We start from the raw sequence: 15,001 nt of genomic DNA, 5'->3' as shown, positions 1-15,001 counted from the left end.
GCAGCAAGCAAGGCAGCTGGGACTGGCTCTCTGAGCAGACGTCACACAAGCCAAGACGGCTCCGCCCCTCTCAAGATGGCGATGCGCTCAATACGGAAGGCGCGTGGGTGCTGGAGCTTCATCCGGGCACTTCATAAAGGACCCGAAGCTGCTCACGCTCCCCAGGTAACCAAAGCCGGTCTTTCTCCCGCCAGCTTCCCATCCCGCTAGATCCTTCCCGTCTCCCTTCCCTCCGTTTGCTTCTCTCTTCCTGTTGCCTCTGGAGAGCACCGAGACGGTTCTTTCCTAATATCGACTCGCCTTAGACTGCCCTCCTGCTCGGAACGTGGCGACGTTGCAAGGATGTGCGATGATGTCAGGCGCCCTGATGGGAGGAGCGCGCTTCCGCCTGCCCCCTGGGCCTTCGTAGAACGTTGGCCTGCAGCTGTTGCCGGGCAACGAGGAAGCGGAGTCCCGCGTGAAGTCATCACACCCCAGGGCAGGTCTTTCCCAGGCTGCCCGCCTTCTCAAGGTCCCCTCTTTCTATTCTATTACTGTTTCACCCTCCTTTCCCTAACAGCAAGCCGAGGGGCCAGCGCAGAAATCAGAGAGGAGGTCTTGTGAGGAATTGGGCGATGTTTTTAAATCGGAGCAGCCACTTGACGTCCTCCTTCTGGCCGTGCGGCACTTCAGTGTCAAGTGTCGGTGCGTCTTCCTCTCTGGTTCCTCCTCATTCCCCAAGTAGACTTGTATCTTGCAGGCTCTGGGAAGGAATTACAGCACGTTGCCAAAGTGCATCGTCCTGTCCTGCGCCCAGCAGCACTGCTGTTACCATTACTGTGTCGTGCTGAGAGTGTGGATGCGGTTCAACCCACCCCGTCAGTGTCTGTGAATATACGCCGCATATATATACCCTTTCACTCGTTCAGTTATTTACTTCACTCATTCAGACGTTTACTAAATGTCTTCCAAGTGCAATCTCTCGGTGGTAGGCGCTTTGCTGTACATCTCTTGGGACGTATCTGTGGGGAAGTAGGCAGAAACTTGAGATTCTGTGATGAGATGATTTCTTGGCAGCCTTGTGTATTCGTTGTCATAATGCATAGGTGTGGATTTTGCGTGGTAACTGGTATATTGAAAGAGCATTAGACTTGAAATTAAGAAATCAAAGTCCAAGGGATTTGTCTGCCACTTGCTAGCTGTATGACACGACAAGACAAATCTCACTGGATTTTTTTTCTTTAGCAAAATGGGTGGAGGAAGGGTTGGACCCATTGACACGTTAATGTTCTTCAAAGCTTTGGAAAATCTATGGCTCCATAATTATGAAGCCAAAGTAAAGCAATTAGATAAATTATGGAAACCAAGATTTGAGTAGTCATCCCATAAACTAATGTTCTGTACTTAAGTTTTCTTCATTGATATGGGTCTCACAAGATTCTTTTAAGGATCAAGGATATACTGGAGCAAAACAGCTACTTAAATGTTATTTTAAATTTCAGGCAGCAGTGTTAGGTAAGAATTGATTCATAATTAGGTAAATGCATTAAATACCCCTCTCTTTGAAGTTGGAGGGTTTGATTTTGCAGAACCAGAATAGGCTGATTACTATTTTATAGCTAATAACGTGTTAAAACGTATGATACCAAAGTAACAGCCTTAGACCCAAATTTCCTCTCATTTCAAACCCAAGAAGTGAGGATGTCATGAGAAATAGAAAATCAAAGAGAAAAGGAAAGCAAGCTAGAGCCCACTAATTGCCCAGGGAATGCTAGGGCACTAAATTATTATAAATTCTAAAGAAAAAAATTCTTTCTTTTTTTAAAAATGTTTTTATCTAGGGACGCTTGGGTGTCTCAATGGGTTAAGCATCCAACTTTGGCTCAGGTCATGATCTCATGGTTTGTGAGTTTGAGCCCCACGGCGGTCTCTGGGCTGACAGCTCAGAGCCTGGAGCCTGCTTCGGGTTCTGTGTCTCCCTCTCTCTCTGCCCCTCCACTGCTCGTGCTCTGTGCCTCCGTGTCTCAAAAATAAGTAAACATTTTAAAAAATTAATAAAAATAAAATGTTTTTATCTATTTTTGAGAGAGAGAGAGAGCATGAACAGGGGAGGGGCAGAGAGAGAGAGAGAGGGACAGAGGATCTAAAGCAGGCTCTGTGCTGTCTGCAGAGAGCCTGATGCAAGGCTCAAACTCCCAACCATGAGATCATAACCTGAGCTGAAGTCAGACACTTAAGTGACTGAGCCACCCAGGCACCCCAAAGAAAAAATTTCTTAAACTTCTATTATTGTTCTAGTGGAATTAATGAATATGGTTATGTTAAAGTTAATCAACTGCTAAGCTAGATAGTTTCAAAATGTAGAACTTCCAGAACAGATTAGTGTTTACAAACCTTTAATTTATCTTTGAGTACTTTTATTACTTTATGATCTTATTAATTACATTTAATAGGAATTAAATGTGTAAGTGGGAGCATTTCTTTTAAAGTATAAACCTACATGTAATATTTAGTCATTAAATATGATGGCTTAAAAGGCCTGTTGAGAAAAGATACAAAATTGTATTCATAGTATAATTATAATATTGTTTGTAAATAAATATTTAGATAAATACACACACAAAAAGACTGGAAGGAAATAACCAGTCTTAACTTTTTTGTTTTGCTTTAGTCTTCCTAAATTTGGGTTAAAAGTGGCTGAAGTTTTCTTCTTTAAGCATTCTGTATTTTTCACATGTTCTAAATTGAAGATATATCACTTTTATACCCATAATAAAGTGTTAAGGCATAAATCTCCATATAAATGCATAGTCGTTAATCTCATCTGTGATATTTTAGATCTCTAAAGACCTAAAGAGATACCTGTCCCACAGTGCTATTATTAAAATGGCCTTAGAAAAGGACTACTAGAAATTTATGGCCACTTTTCCTGTATGTATCTTCTTTTTCTCTTGAAAAGCTTCCTTTGAAGTCAAAGAGATTTTTGTGAACAGATGCAGAAATATGTGAAGGAAGAATTGGATTCTTAAACCAGATGGATTAGACGTTTTTATGATATCTCATAACCTTTGTAGAAAACCGAAATTATTTTGCAACAGTATAGTCTAATAGAAAATGTATTTTTATCATATGGATGATTCTATCAAATCTACGAAATAGCCACATTGCTTGTTATTTGGTTACACAGTTATTCCCTGAGGTGAGAGGCAGAAGTCAGGGTGGTGGGGGGTGGGGGGGGGGCACATAGCCGATCTTTGTTGGAAACTATGCCTGATAAAGTATTGTGATTCCTAGGTTGATTTACTGTTTTCTTAAAAAAGCAAAATCTTGAATAATAAGGTTGACATTGGGAACCTTTAGTTATCTCAAAGGCAGGTTTTTGCCCCTCAAGGCTAGAGGTAGACTCAAGTTTAAAATAAAACATAGAAACCACGAATAACAGTGTTTCAAGCCATGCTCATTGTGAGCTGTCTACAATTTATGTGAAAGAGGTTTATTTTGCCAGGTGTTACCTCACAAAAAACTGTTGAAGTTTGACAAGATGAGAGTAGTCACAGTCCGAGGAATGAAGATTTGACATGCTATGTTTAAATGCTGATGGCATTAGGTAAATGTAAGCCTGTCATCATTGGCCAAACACAGAATCCACACTTCTTGAAGCACTAACGAATGATTGTGTTGTACCAAGAGTGAAATATTGATGGTTAGTAGGCCTTTGCAAGAATATTTGTAATCATTCAGTATAAAACGTCCACATTTTGTTGCAGTTGAACAACACACTTCACTGTTAGCTGTCCCAACCTGGGTCTGGCCAGTGTTAACATAATGTTCCTACAGTTAGTGGCCACTGAGTTTAGCCATTGGATGAAGGAATCGTGCCTACAAAAAAAAAAAAAAAAAAAAAAAAAGGCAATGTATTAAATTAGTGATCTTGTATTTAGTTCTCACGACTAGGCTTTTTAATTTTTTTTTAATCTTTATTTTATTTTTGAGAGAGAGACAGTGTGAGCAGGGGGGGAGCAGAGAGAGAAGGAGACACGGAATCCGAAGCAGGCTCCAGGCTCCGAGCTGTCAGCACAGAGCCCGATGCGGGGCTTGCACCCCTGAACTGTGAGATCATGACCTGAGCTGAAGTCAGACACTCAACCGACTGAGCCACCCAGGCACCCCTCGACTAGGCTTTTTAAATAATTGTTCTTTTTGGGGGCGCCTGGGTGGCGCAGTCGGTTAAGCGACTTCAGCCAGGTCACAATCTCGCGGTCCGTGAGTTCGAGCCCCGCGTCAGGCTCTGGGCTGATGGCTCGGAGCCTGGAGCCTGTTTCTGATTCTGTGTCTCCCTCTCTCTCTGCCCCTCCCCTGTTCATGCTCTGTGCCTCTCTGTCCCAAAAATAAATAAACGTTGAAAAAAAAAATTTATAAATAATTGTTCTTTTTTTTTTTAATTTTTTCATTTTATAATAATTTCAGATTTACCAAGTTGCAATAGTAGTGCTTAGTATTCCTGTACACCCTTCACCAGGCCTCCTTTTACGTGATCATGACACTGTGATTAAAGCCAAGATATTAATTTGGTACAATAGTAGCTAAAGACCTATTTCAAATTTCACCCGTTTTTCCACGAGTCTCTTACTGGTCCAGGATCAAATCCAGGATCCCATATTTAGTTGTCGTGTCCCCTCCAATTTATGGCACTTCCTCAGTCTTTCATGACCCTGGCATTTTTTAAGAGAATTGGTCAGTTATTTTCTAGAATGTCTCTGAATTTGGGTTTGTCTGATGTTTTCTCATGATTGGGTTGTGGATTTTGGCAAGAATACCACAGAAGAGATACTGTTCATAACAAGGCTTTAAGGCAGGTTTCTTTTAAATCATGAGGAAACATGGGGCGCCTGGGTGGCGCAGTCGGTCAAGCGTCCGACTTCATCCAGGTCACGATCTCGCGGTCCGGGAGTTCGAGCCCCGCGTCGGGCTCTGGGCTGATGGCTCAGAGCCTGGAGCCTGTTTCCGATTCTGTGTCTCCCTCTCTCTCTGCCCCTCCCCCGTTCATGCTCTGTCTCTCTCTGTCCCAAAAATAAATAAACGTTGAAAAAAAAAATTTTTTTTTAAATTATTTAAAAAAAAAAATCATGAGGAAACAGACTTCAGTTAAGTAACTTGCCTGATGTCACACTGCTAATTAATTGTGGAATTAAGATGCTAGAATTTACTATTGGGATTTCATTCCTTATTTTTCCATTAATATTTGTTACTGTAGGTTTCTGTGATCTTAATGAGATTCAAATGTGGTGATATTCCCAGTGACTTTTCCCTTAGCTTTTCTCTGCCACGTCTTGTCCGTCCAACTTGCAACAAGAGCTAATCAGCCTGGAGAGCTACCAGGAGCTTCCGTAGCCATTATTTTGTAAAACAGTAACTGGGCTGGTTTGATGGGGCTTCTTCATCTCTCTGTGCTTTCCTGCAGTGGTGTTACGGGGACCCACTCTAAAGCCCCTTTCAAGTTCAGTCAGCTTATGACTCCATTCGCTTAAAATCCTCTTTAGGTTGGTTTTCCTTGTGAACTGACTTAGCTTATTAGAAATAATAATTTTCAAAAATACATTGGAGTAGATAATGAAAACTACCGATGGTCACTGATGAAAATATAGAGGGGGAACAGTGAGTAAATGCTGAGGATTTTTGCTAGCAACTCTTACGACATCCACAGCTAGGAAATGCTAAGGAGAGTAAGGCTGAGATCCTTTGTCGGGATATCTGCTGCATGGCTGCAGGCTACAGAAGTGTCTGCAGAGGCTTACACAAATATGTGTGTGTGTGTGTGTGTATATGTATATATATATATGTTTTTTTTAAGCCTTTGTACATCCATAACCCAGTCTTTCAGAAAAGGAACTAACATTCAGCTAGTGTCTTCTATGTGCTAAGGCCCTGTGTTGTGTGCCCTACACACTTTACCTTATTTTCTTCTCACAGTTATGGAAATATTATTCTACCCATTTCATGCAAGAGGAAACTAAAGTTCTGAAAGATTAGATAACTTTCCCAAGCCTAGTAAATGGGTATGCCAGGATTCAGACTCAGCCTTGCCTGTGCTTTTTCCACTTTGATGAGTATTTTTTCATCAAATAAAATCTTACATCAATCCCTGTTAGATAAAACATAAAAGCCAAGCTGTTCCTGTTTCAGGAATAGAGGAGTAGCTGGAGCCCTGCTTGTGTGACCTCACTGCCCCTCCCCACTCCTCCCACCTGCCGCCCACCAACAGAGGCCCCTGAGATGGTGCCACACAATCTTCAATGTCGTATGATGAAATTTGAAAAACACTTCATCTTCCTAACATGTCCGAGTAAGTTTGTTGGCTGATGACCACATATGATGGATGAATTATGTTTTAGGAGCTACCCTGTAAAGAAGTAGTTTGAGAGTATTCACTTTGATATGTATGTATTTTATCAATAAAATGCAACATAGATTCTATTATCTTTTTTTTAAGTTTTATTTAAGTAATCTCTACACCCAACGTGGGGCTCGAACTCATGACCCTGAGGTCTAGAGTTGAATGCTCTTCCGACTGAGCCAGCCCCCTATTTATCTTAGGCTATACAAGTACTCAAATTAATAGTAGTCAGTTTTCCTTCTTTCCTGCTCTCCTTCCTTCTTTCTTTCTCAACATAGCTGACTTCTGCTGATCTTCCTGCACAAAGATGGTTCTATGGATTCTCTCTCAGTCACTATTATAACCAACCCGGCCTCTCGTCTCCTCATAAAGAACATTTAACCAGTTCTGCTCTTGATTCCATTCCACCACTCAGGGTTCAGGAATTTCCCTTCTAGAGACTGCAACATGAGGCCTAAGGCTTCTTCTTGAATTTCCACAGGAGCGATTTCCTCATTTAGGGTGGGAGCTTATCTGCCCATGTGAGACACTAGATACAAAGAGGTAATTTATAGGCACAGAGGTGCTACGTTGACTCCAGCTTGACTTAATTTAACGCTGCTGGAGCATTTAGTGTTTTCCCTATATATCATTTCTTAGCAATACTCTATCTTTTATTCCTAGTCGGAGGCGTAGCACTTTGTCTTAACTTCCCTGCCTCCTGAATGAATCAAGGTCATATCAAGATCTTCACACCACCCTGACATCTAAGTTCCGTTGGGCCTCTAAACCATTTATCAAAATTCATCTACAGCTTTCTTTTTTCATGGCACACAGTCATCCCTGCATCTCTTGAACCTACTTCTGGTTGGCTAAGGAACCGCCTTTTGGCTGCCCCTTTGTCTCCTGAACAGCGGAATTAAGCCAGCTGATTTCTTTTTTTTTTTATATAGTTTTTTTTTTTTTCAACGTTTATTTATTTTTGGGACAGAGAGAGACAGAGCATGAACGGGGGAGGGGCAGAGAGAGAGGGAGACACAGAATCGGACACAGGCTCCAGGCTCCGAGCCATCAGCCCAGAGCCCGACGCGGGGCTCGAACTCCCGGACCGCGAGATCGTGACCTGGCTGAAGTCGGATGCTTAACCGACTGCGCCACCCAGGCGCCCCAAGCCAGCTGATTTCTAACCCATGGGGATTCTCACAACTTCTGCTTCTCAATCCCTTGTCCTCTCGGCCAGGACACCAACTAGTGTGCAGGTTGCATTCCTTTGCTGGTGACACATTATAGTGCCAGGCAATGCCACTGTGGATAGAGCCCTGAATGAATGACCTAGGTTACACTGCTTATTGTCCCAGGTCTTTAGGACAGTAGTTGCAGATTTTTCATCAAGGTATTTAAAAGCATAAAATAAAATAACAAATCTCACCTTGTAGAACATTTTCAAATGGAATCTGTTATTTTCACTGATAATAATATCCTTTTGTAATATAGCACTTTGTAGTTTCCAAAATGCTTCACATATTCTCATTTAATCTTGAGTATAACATGCCAAGTTTCACTATTTGGTCATCTAAAATTTTTACTCACTGATTAAATTTTCATTGTGTCTTCCCATTTTTTTTAACCAGTTTTCTAAGGGTGATGAATAAGTGAATATCAGTATTCTTTTTGTTTTTTATTTTATAAATGTTTATTTTTGAGAGAGACAGAGCGTGAGTGGGGGAGGGACAGAGAGAGAGGGAGACACAGAATCTGAAGCAGGCTCCAGGTTCTGAGCTGTCAGCATAGAGCCCGATGCGGGGCTTGAACCCACGAACTGTGAGATCATGACCTGAGCTGAAGTCAGACGCTTAACTGACTGAGCCACCCAGGTGCCCCTAATATCAGTATTCTTTAAAGTTTTAGTTCACTGGATGTTATTTTCATATTTGTATTAAAATCAGTTTAGTATTTAAGTTCTTTTGGGGCCCTGGTCTGATAGGACTATGATCATTTTGGTTATTATAAACATGATGATGATGGAGGAGGTAGAACTAGCAAACATGTATTGGATGCTTACTATGTGCCAGGCATGATTTGACATGTGTTAGCTTATTAAATCTTCACAACCCAATGAGGTTTGTGCTAATATAAGCCACATTTTATAGATGAGAATAGTAAGAGGTGAAATAACTCACCCAAGGTCACATAGCTAGCAAGTGTTAGGGCCAAGATATAAACCCTGGTAGCCTGATTCCAAACTCTGTTCATTAACTGCTAAATTCTAAAACACATTACCCGTGATAACTGTCTTGCAACTTTTAAATTTGTTCCATAAAAGCCACTGATATGTATCTTGCCATGGTGACATGCAGAGTAGAAATTATAAATCATCCCTTGTTGTCACTGTTCCTACACTCTTGTTTGGCTCCATGAGTTATGAAGAAGGAGCAAAGCTGTCTTGTAAATTTATCTCCATGTCTCTATTTGGCTATTGCCACTAGGATTACCCTGTGTAAAATAAGGGCTTTAAACGCATGAGTCCCAAGGTGCATGTAGGAAGTTCTGTTTATACACAGTCTATAGCTAAAAGGTCAACCTGTGCACAGCCCTGCAGGCAGAGGGGAGGTGGTGAGTGCTGAAGCTGATGGATGACCAAGGGGCCACTATCTAGGGTTTGTTGGGATTTATGGCGAGAGTACTTTCTTCAAAAGTAGCAGAGGTGCAAAGTGGGAAGATGGGAGAGGTGAAAGTAATTAGTGTTGTGTGGGCCATTTCTGCAAGTGATAAGGAAGAATTTTATTCCAAAGGATCCTTATTCCAAGGAGCTCCTAAAAGGGGCTCTAATTCACTAATTGAATTAAAGTGAATCATTTCCAATTAGTACCTTAATTAGGGTGCTGTTGAGGCTTTAAAATGAGCAAAATTGAACAGAATTTACTTTATACACCAAAGGGCTCCTCGTGGCCTTTTCCTTATACTCCCCATGAACAGAGACTGCATGGGCTGTTCTACTTTATGTTCGTTCAGCCCCACCCTTTACTCTCTGTGTTACCTTGGGCCCCTTTTGGGAAGCAGGAGAATGTAATGGAAAAGGGATATGGAGCTGTTTACTCAAATCCCTGATTTAGATTCCTGTCCTCCCATGGGGAGAATGGGCTAAGTAGCCAGTTCATAAATTTTCTGCAAAAGACAAGAGGTGTCTTGAGCTGGGGCTAAGTGTGCAGGACGAAGGTGGAATCTCAAGGGAGATGTTAAGAACCAGACTGTGGAGCCCGTGCCAGTTCTGGGGAGAGAGCCAGGTTGCCCCTCCGTGGATACTAGTTACCTGGCCATCTTGGTTGTGAAGGAAGATCCTTCTCTGTAGGCAGGCAACTTTGGCTTCTCCAATGGCTGGCAACTTTTCAGCCACCCCCATGCCATCAAGCTGTGAAACTCTGTAACCTAGAGAAGCAAGTGTCTAGAGAATAAGCAGTCACATGAACAGTATCCTTGTCATTTTAATTTACTGGCCCCTTCCTAAGAGGAAGTGTGGTAAAGCAAAAGGGACATGACTTTTGGGATCAATTAGGCCTGGTTGTACTAACTTTGTGATGCCAGGCAAATATTTGACCTAACTAAACTTTAGTTTTCTCATTTGTAAGTTATTCATAATAATGCCTTGTAGGAATTTATGTGGATTTGAGATTTTATATATATACATATATATACATATATATATGTGTGTATATATATATAATACACATATATATGTATATGTATATATACATATATATACATGTATATATATGTGTGTGTGTGTGTGTATATATATATATATATATATATTCCTTATATATATTCCTTTTGCTAGTGCACAGCATCTAGTGGGTCCTCCATGCTGGATGATGATTATTTCTTCAATAACATTTAAGTCTTCTCAGTGACCTTTTCTCTCCTCTACCCTTATCAATCTTAATAATCCTTTGATTCCCCCATCACCACACTTTCTTGCCCTTCCATCCTGTCCCCGCCCCAACAAAATTAGTCTGACCAGATTAATCTCCTTAAAGCAGCACTCTAATTATGCATTTTCCCTTGCTCAGCAACCTTTGAGGCCTCTTGTGAAGTTTAGTCTCCTTAGAGTTCCACATTCAAGACCTTCCCTAGTCTAGATGCAAAACACTTCTCTAGGTCTTTGCTGTCTTGCATGGATCCTTTGCCTTGGAGTTCATAGACTTTCCAAGTTTGTTCAGAGCTTTTCCCTTTTACTTATTTGTTAATGCCATTGTCTCTTCTTGGAAAGGCCTTTCTTTCCATTCTTATTTGTCTGTATTCCACCATTCTTTAAAAATGAAAAAAAAACAACAACAAAATTCCAGACTTCAAGTTATAGTACAAAGCTATAGTGATCAAAGCAGTATGGTAATGGCCCAAAACAGACACATAGATCAATGGGACAGAATAGAAAACCCAGGAATGAATCTGCAACTATATGATCAATAAATCTTCGACAAAGCAGTAAAGAATATCCAATGGGAAAAAAGATAGTCTCTTCAACAGATGGTGTTGGGAAAACTGGACACCAACATGCAAAAGAATAAAACTAAACCACTTTCTTACACCATACACAAAAATAAATTCAAAATGCATTGAAGAGCTAAATGTGAGACCTGAAACCATAAAATCCTAGAGGAGAACACAGGCAGTAAACTCTTTGACATCGGCTGTCGTGATTTTTTTTCTGGATATGTCTCCTGAGGCAAAGGAAACAAAAGCAAAAATAAACTATTGGGACTAAATCAAAATAAAAATCTTGTACACAGCAAAGGAAACAATCAACAAAATGAAAGGCAACCTTTGGAATGGGAGAAGATATTTGCAAATGATGTAACTGATAAAGGTTCATATCCAAAATATATAAACAACTTATCAAATTGAACACCCAAAAAAATAAATAATCCAATTAACCAATTGAGCCACCCAGGCACCCCTTCAGCCCATTTTTTAAGTGTCAGACTGTTGATTTCCATTCAAGTCATGATCTCGTGGCTGAGAAATCAGGCCCCATGTCAGGCTCCAAGGTGGGTGTGGAGCCTGCCTGAGAGTCTCTCTCTCTCTCTCTCTCTCTCTCTCTCTCTCTCTCTCTCTCTCTCTTTCTCTCTGCCCTTCCCCTGCTTGTGTGGGTGCTCTCACCCTCTCTCTCAAAAAAAAAAAAAAAAGGGGGGGGGGGCAGAAGACCTGAGCAGACATTTCTCCAAAGAAGACATATAGATGGCCAACAAACACATGAAAAGATGTTCAACATCACTCATAATCAGGGAAATATAAATCAAAACTGCAATGAGATACTATCTCACAACTGTCAGAATGACTAAACAATACAAGAAACAACAGGTGTTGGCAAGGATGTAGAGAAAAGAGTACCCTCCCACACTGTTGGTAGGAATGCAAACTGGTACAGCCACTGTGGAAAACAGTGTGGAGGTTCCTCAAAAAGTTAAATTCAGCAATTGCATTACTAGGTATTTACCCAAAGAATACAAAAACACGAATTCAGAGGGATACATGCACCCTAATGTTTATAGCAGCAGTTTATAGCAGCAATAGCCAAACTATGGAAACAGCTTGCGTGTCCATCAACTGATGAATAGATAAACAAGATGTGGTGTATATATGCTGATGGAATATTACTCAACCATAAAAAAGAATGAAATCTTGCCATTTGCAGTGACGGATGGAGCTGGAGAGCATTATGCTAAACAAGTCAGTCCGAGAAAGACAAATATATGATTTCACTTGTGTGGAGTTTAAGAAATAAAACAAATGAGCAAAGGGGAAAAAAAAGAGATGCAAACCAAGAAACAGAGAAAACTATAGAGAACGAACTGATGGTTACCAAGGGGAGATTGGTGGGGGGTGGTTAAAATAGGTAAACAGGATTAATGAGTGCAGTTGCTGTGATGAGTACCGGGTATTGTATGGAAGTGGTGAATCACTGTTTTGTACACCTGAATCTATTACACAGTATGTTAGCTAACTGGAACTTACAACAACAACAACAGAATTTATAAACTTGTTCCAGAAAACTTTGTTCTGAAGCTGGAAATGATTGCTCCCATTTTTAAGTTTTATAGGACTTTATACCTTCCTTACAGAAATTAACACATCCTTCCTTATATTCTCTGCTTATAGACATTTGCTTTAGGACAGATGGAGAGCATGCTCTTTTTTTATTTAGACCTTTTATGAACGCTCCAGCAAGAAATGGCTTATAATTAATACCAGGATTCCACAGGTGCAGCCTTAGGCTGCCACTCAGCAGACAGATTTTACCAGAATGGATTTTACCATTCATGGAGGCCACCACCAGTCATAAAAGCTGGGAGGGAAAGATTCTTCCTGTTGAGACTTGGCTATGATAACTGTATGTGTGAGAAAATGAGTTATTACTTAAATCCTTGGCATAATAATTCCTGTAGCAGAAAGAGCTCAGTAAGTTTTTAAGTGAATGAATTCAGTGAAAAATAAAGCCAAGGAGGTAAGACAAGAGAAAGTGCATACCATTGGCATTTAGTATACTGTTGAATTTAAACCATACGTTTCTGTATATATTTTTATGTATTTAATTTCAGAAGATGTTCAGTGTTTGCTGCAGTTACTAAGTGATCTTACTATTGTCCTAAGTATCCAGATATTTATAAGTGATTGGAAGGTAATACCAATTTTATTTCAATGATTTTCCAAGAAAACTGTAATTTTCAACTTGTTCCTATAACTGATTTTATTGCCTCTCTAGCTCTAAATTTATTTTTCATAGGCATAGCTAATTACTCTGCAGTTTGCTACTTTTGCCTATCATATTAAAGTTTATTACTTTTGTCTGTAGGAAAATATAGACATACTCAGGATTAAGATGAGAAGATTTTACTGTGAGCATGGTTTTACCTTAGAAGACTGTCTGGTTCAACAAATGTGCTGTATTATCTATACAACTGATGTTATGTTTTTTTAGCTGTTATAAATCAAGAGTATGCTTTCTGCAACTCATGAAGGAAATAAGCAGCTCATTTATCATATCAGCATTGCATTGCATTTTTTCTTAATTGTCCATCTTAAGTCCCTTTAAAGCAACCTGTCACACTATGCCTGGTACCTTTGCTCTATAGATCTTGGTATGCTCTACATAGATAAACAGCCTTAGGTCCTACTGCACTGTTACACTGTGTAGACAGTGAGGCCACTTGTAAGCTTCCAATCTAATGCTGTTTTATTTTTCTTTGCTTCATAGTAAGAACACAGCAGTGTGATCCAAGCAGAATTTAAGTCTATATTACAAAGAACTTATATTTTCTTCTTTTCAAAGTGGCCAGTGGCATTTTAGTAGTTGGTAAGCAAAGTTTTTTTGTTATATGTGTTACTAATTTATCATTTAGATGTTTTATAAAACCTTAAATCATCCCAGCATAATCACAGAATGTCATGTCTGTTAAAGGGGTTGGTTTGCAGCATCTTCCAGATAAGTCTGTGACTACAGTGGCCAGATATCTTGTTAAATCAGGGACCAGTTATACCCCTAAATCTTTAAAATGTCTTGCAGATTCCAATGTTTCAGCATCCACATGATATCTCCCGCATTGTTTTTCACATTCTAAAATGGAACAGAAATTTTTTAGCAGACCATGTGTCCTTAATTTTGATTGGGAATATATTAACATAACTATGACTCAACTAGAGATCCAGCTTATGCTCTAGTCTTATTTTTCTGGCTAAATGGCAGAGTTTGGGGTCGGACTTCCATGATACCTGTCTTCTTGAAAGCCAAATGCCCACCTTTACATTTAGAGATAGGGTCGTCTAGCTTCCATTTGGACCACATGTTAGAAGGGATGGGGAGAGAAAGGAGTGGATCTTCAGAAAGGAATAACAAAGCCATGACTACTGATAGGATTACTGCCAGCTGACTAGCACTTAAATTTCTGTCTTCTTTTGTGAAATCATCAAGAAAAGCATGTAAAGTGGGAAAAATAATTTTTAAAAATCACAGGTTTTTAACCCTACATAGGCTCAAACTCTAGGAGAGAGCCAAAAGTTGATGAATCTAAAAAAAGAAACAGTGATGGGAGAACAATCACTGGAGTGTAAGTGTGGACCTAAGGATTTTAAAGAGGTAGAGAATTTCAAAGATAGTGAAGAGCACGATAGTGGTAAGGTATGATAAAGACTAAAAATGATCCATTGGTTTGTACAGTTGGTATGTCACTAAAGATATTAGCAACAACAGCTTTAGAAGAGTTATTGGTGGGGAAGATTAATTACTGGGAGACAAAAGGTGAGGAAGTGAGGACTGCTGTTTTGAGGAGGCTGACTGAGAAGTGTCAGAGACGGGGAAGAGAGCTGTGAAGCATGATCTGACAAAAGCAAAGTTTTTGGTGGTAGGATCTTTTAGGATAGAAGAGACTTGAGTATGATTATAGGAGTCAGTAAAGATGGAGAGGTTGAAGATACAGGAAAGAGATGGAAAGAAACAAAAGAAATGTAATCTGGAGCAAATGACTAACCACTGGGAGAGATCAACCCTGAGACTGGGGGAAAGATGGCTGTGTATCTAGATTAGTTGGCTGCAAATGGGATGAGAAATCCAGGAACTCCAAAACCTGTTGGATATAATTCTCCCAAGGGGCTTAC

General features: G+C 40.2%; 1 protein-coding gene across 4 annotated transcripts in view; it reads left to right on the top strand.

The window, feature by feature from the left end:
- Positions 1 to 39: 39 nt before the first annotated feature.
- The window catches only part of WARS2 (tryptophanyl tRNA synthetase 2, mitochondrial), a 98,095-nt gene continuing 83,133 nt past the window's right edge, over positions 40 to 15,001 (top strand). Inside the window, exons 1-2 of one of the 4 annotated variants that reach the window (XM_045033360.1) lie at positions 150 to 165; positions 13,605 to 13,703. Coding sequence is in view for 2 of the 4 variants with exons in the window: in XM_003990515.5 (XP_003990564.3) it covers positions 76 to 165 (90 nt within the window). In the remaining 2 variants the exon portion in view is untranslated. Of the gene's footprint in view, positions 166 to 13,604; positions 13,704 to 15,001 lie in introns of all 4 variants that reach the window. The other 3 variants (XM_003990515.5, XM_045033361.1, XM_045033359.1) reach the window with 3 other exon arrangements.

This window comes from Felis catus, chromosome C1, assembly GCF_018350175.1.
Source record: "Felis catus isolate Fca126 chromosome C1, F.catus_Fca126_mat1.0, whole genome shotgun sequence".
NCBI lineage: Eukaryota > Metazoa > Chordata > Mammalia > Carnivora > Felidae > Felis > Felis catus.
The sequence above is the reverse complement of the archived record's forward strand: the minus strand, read 5'-3'. Positions and strand labels throughout refer to the sequence as shown.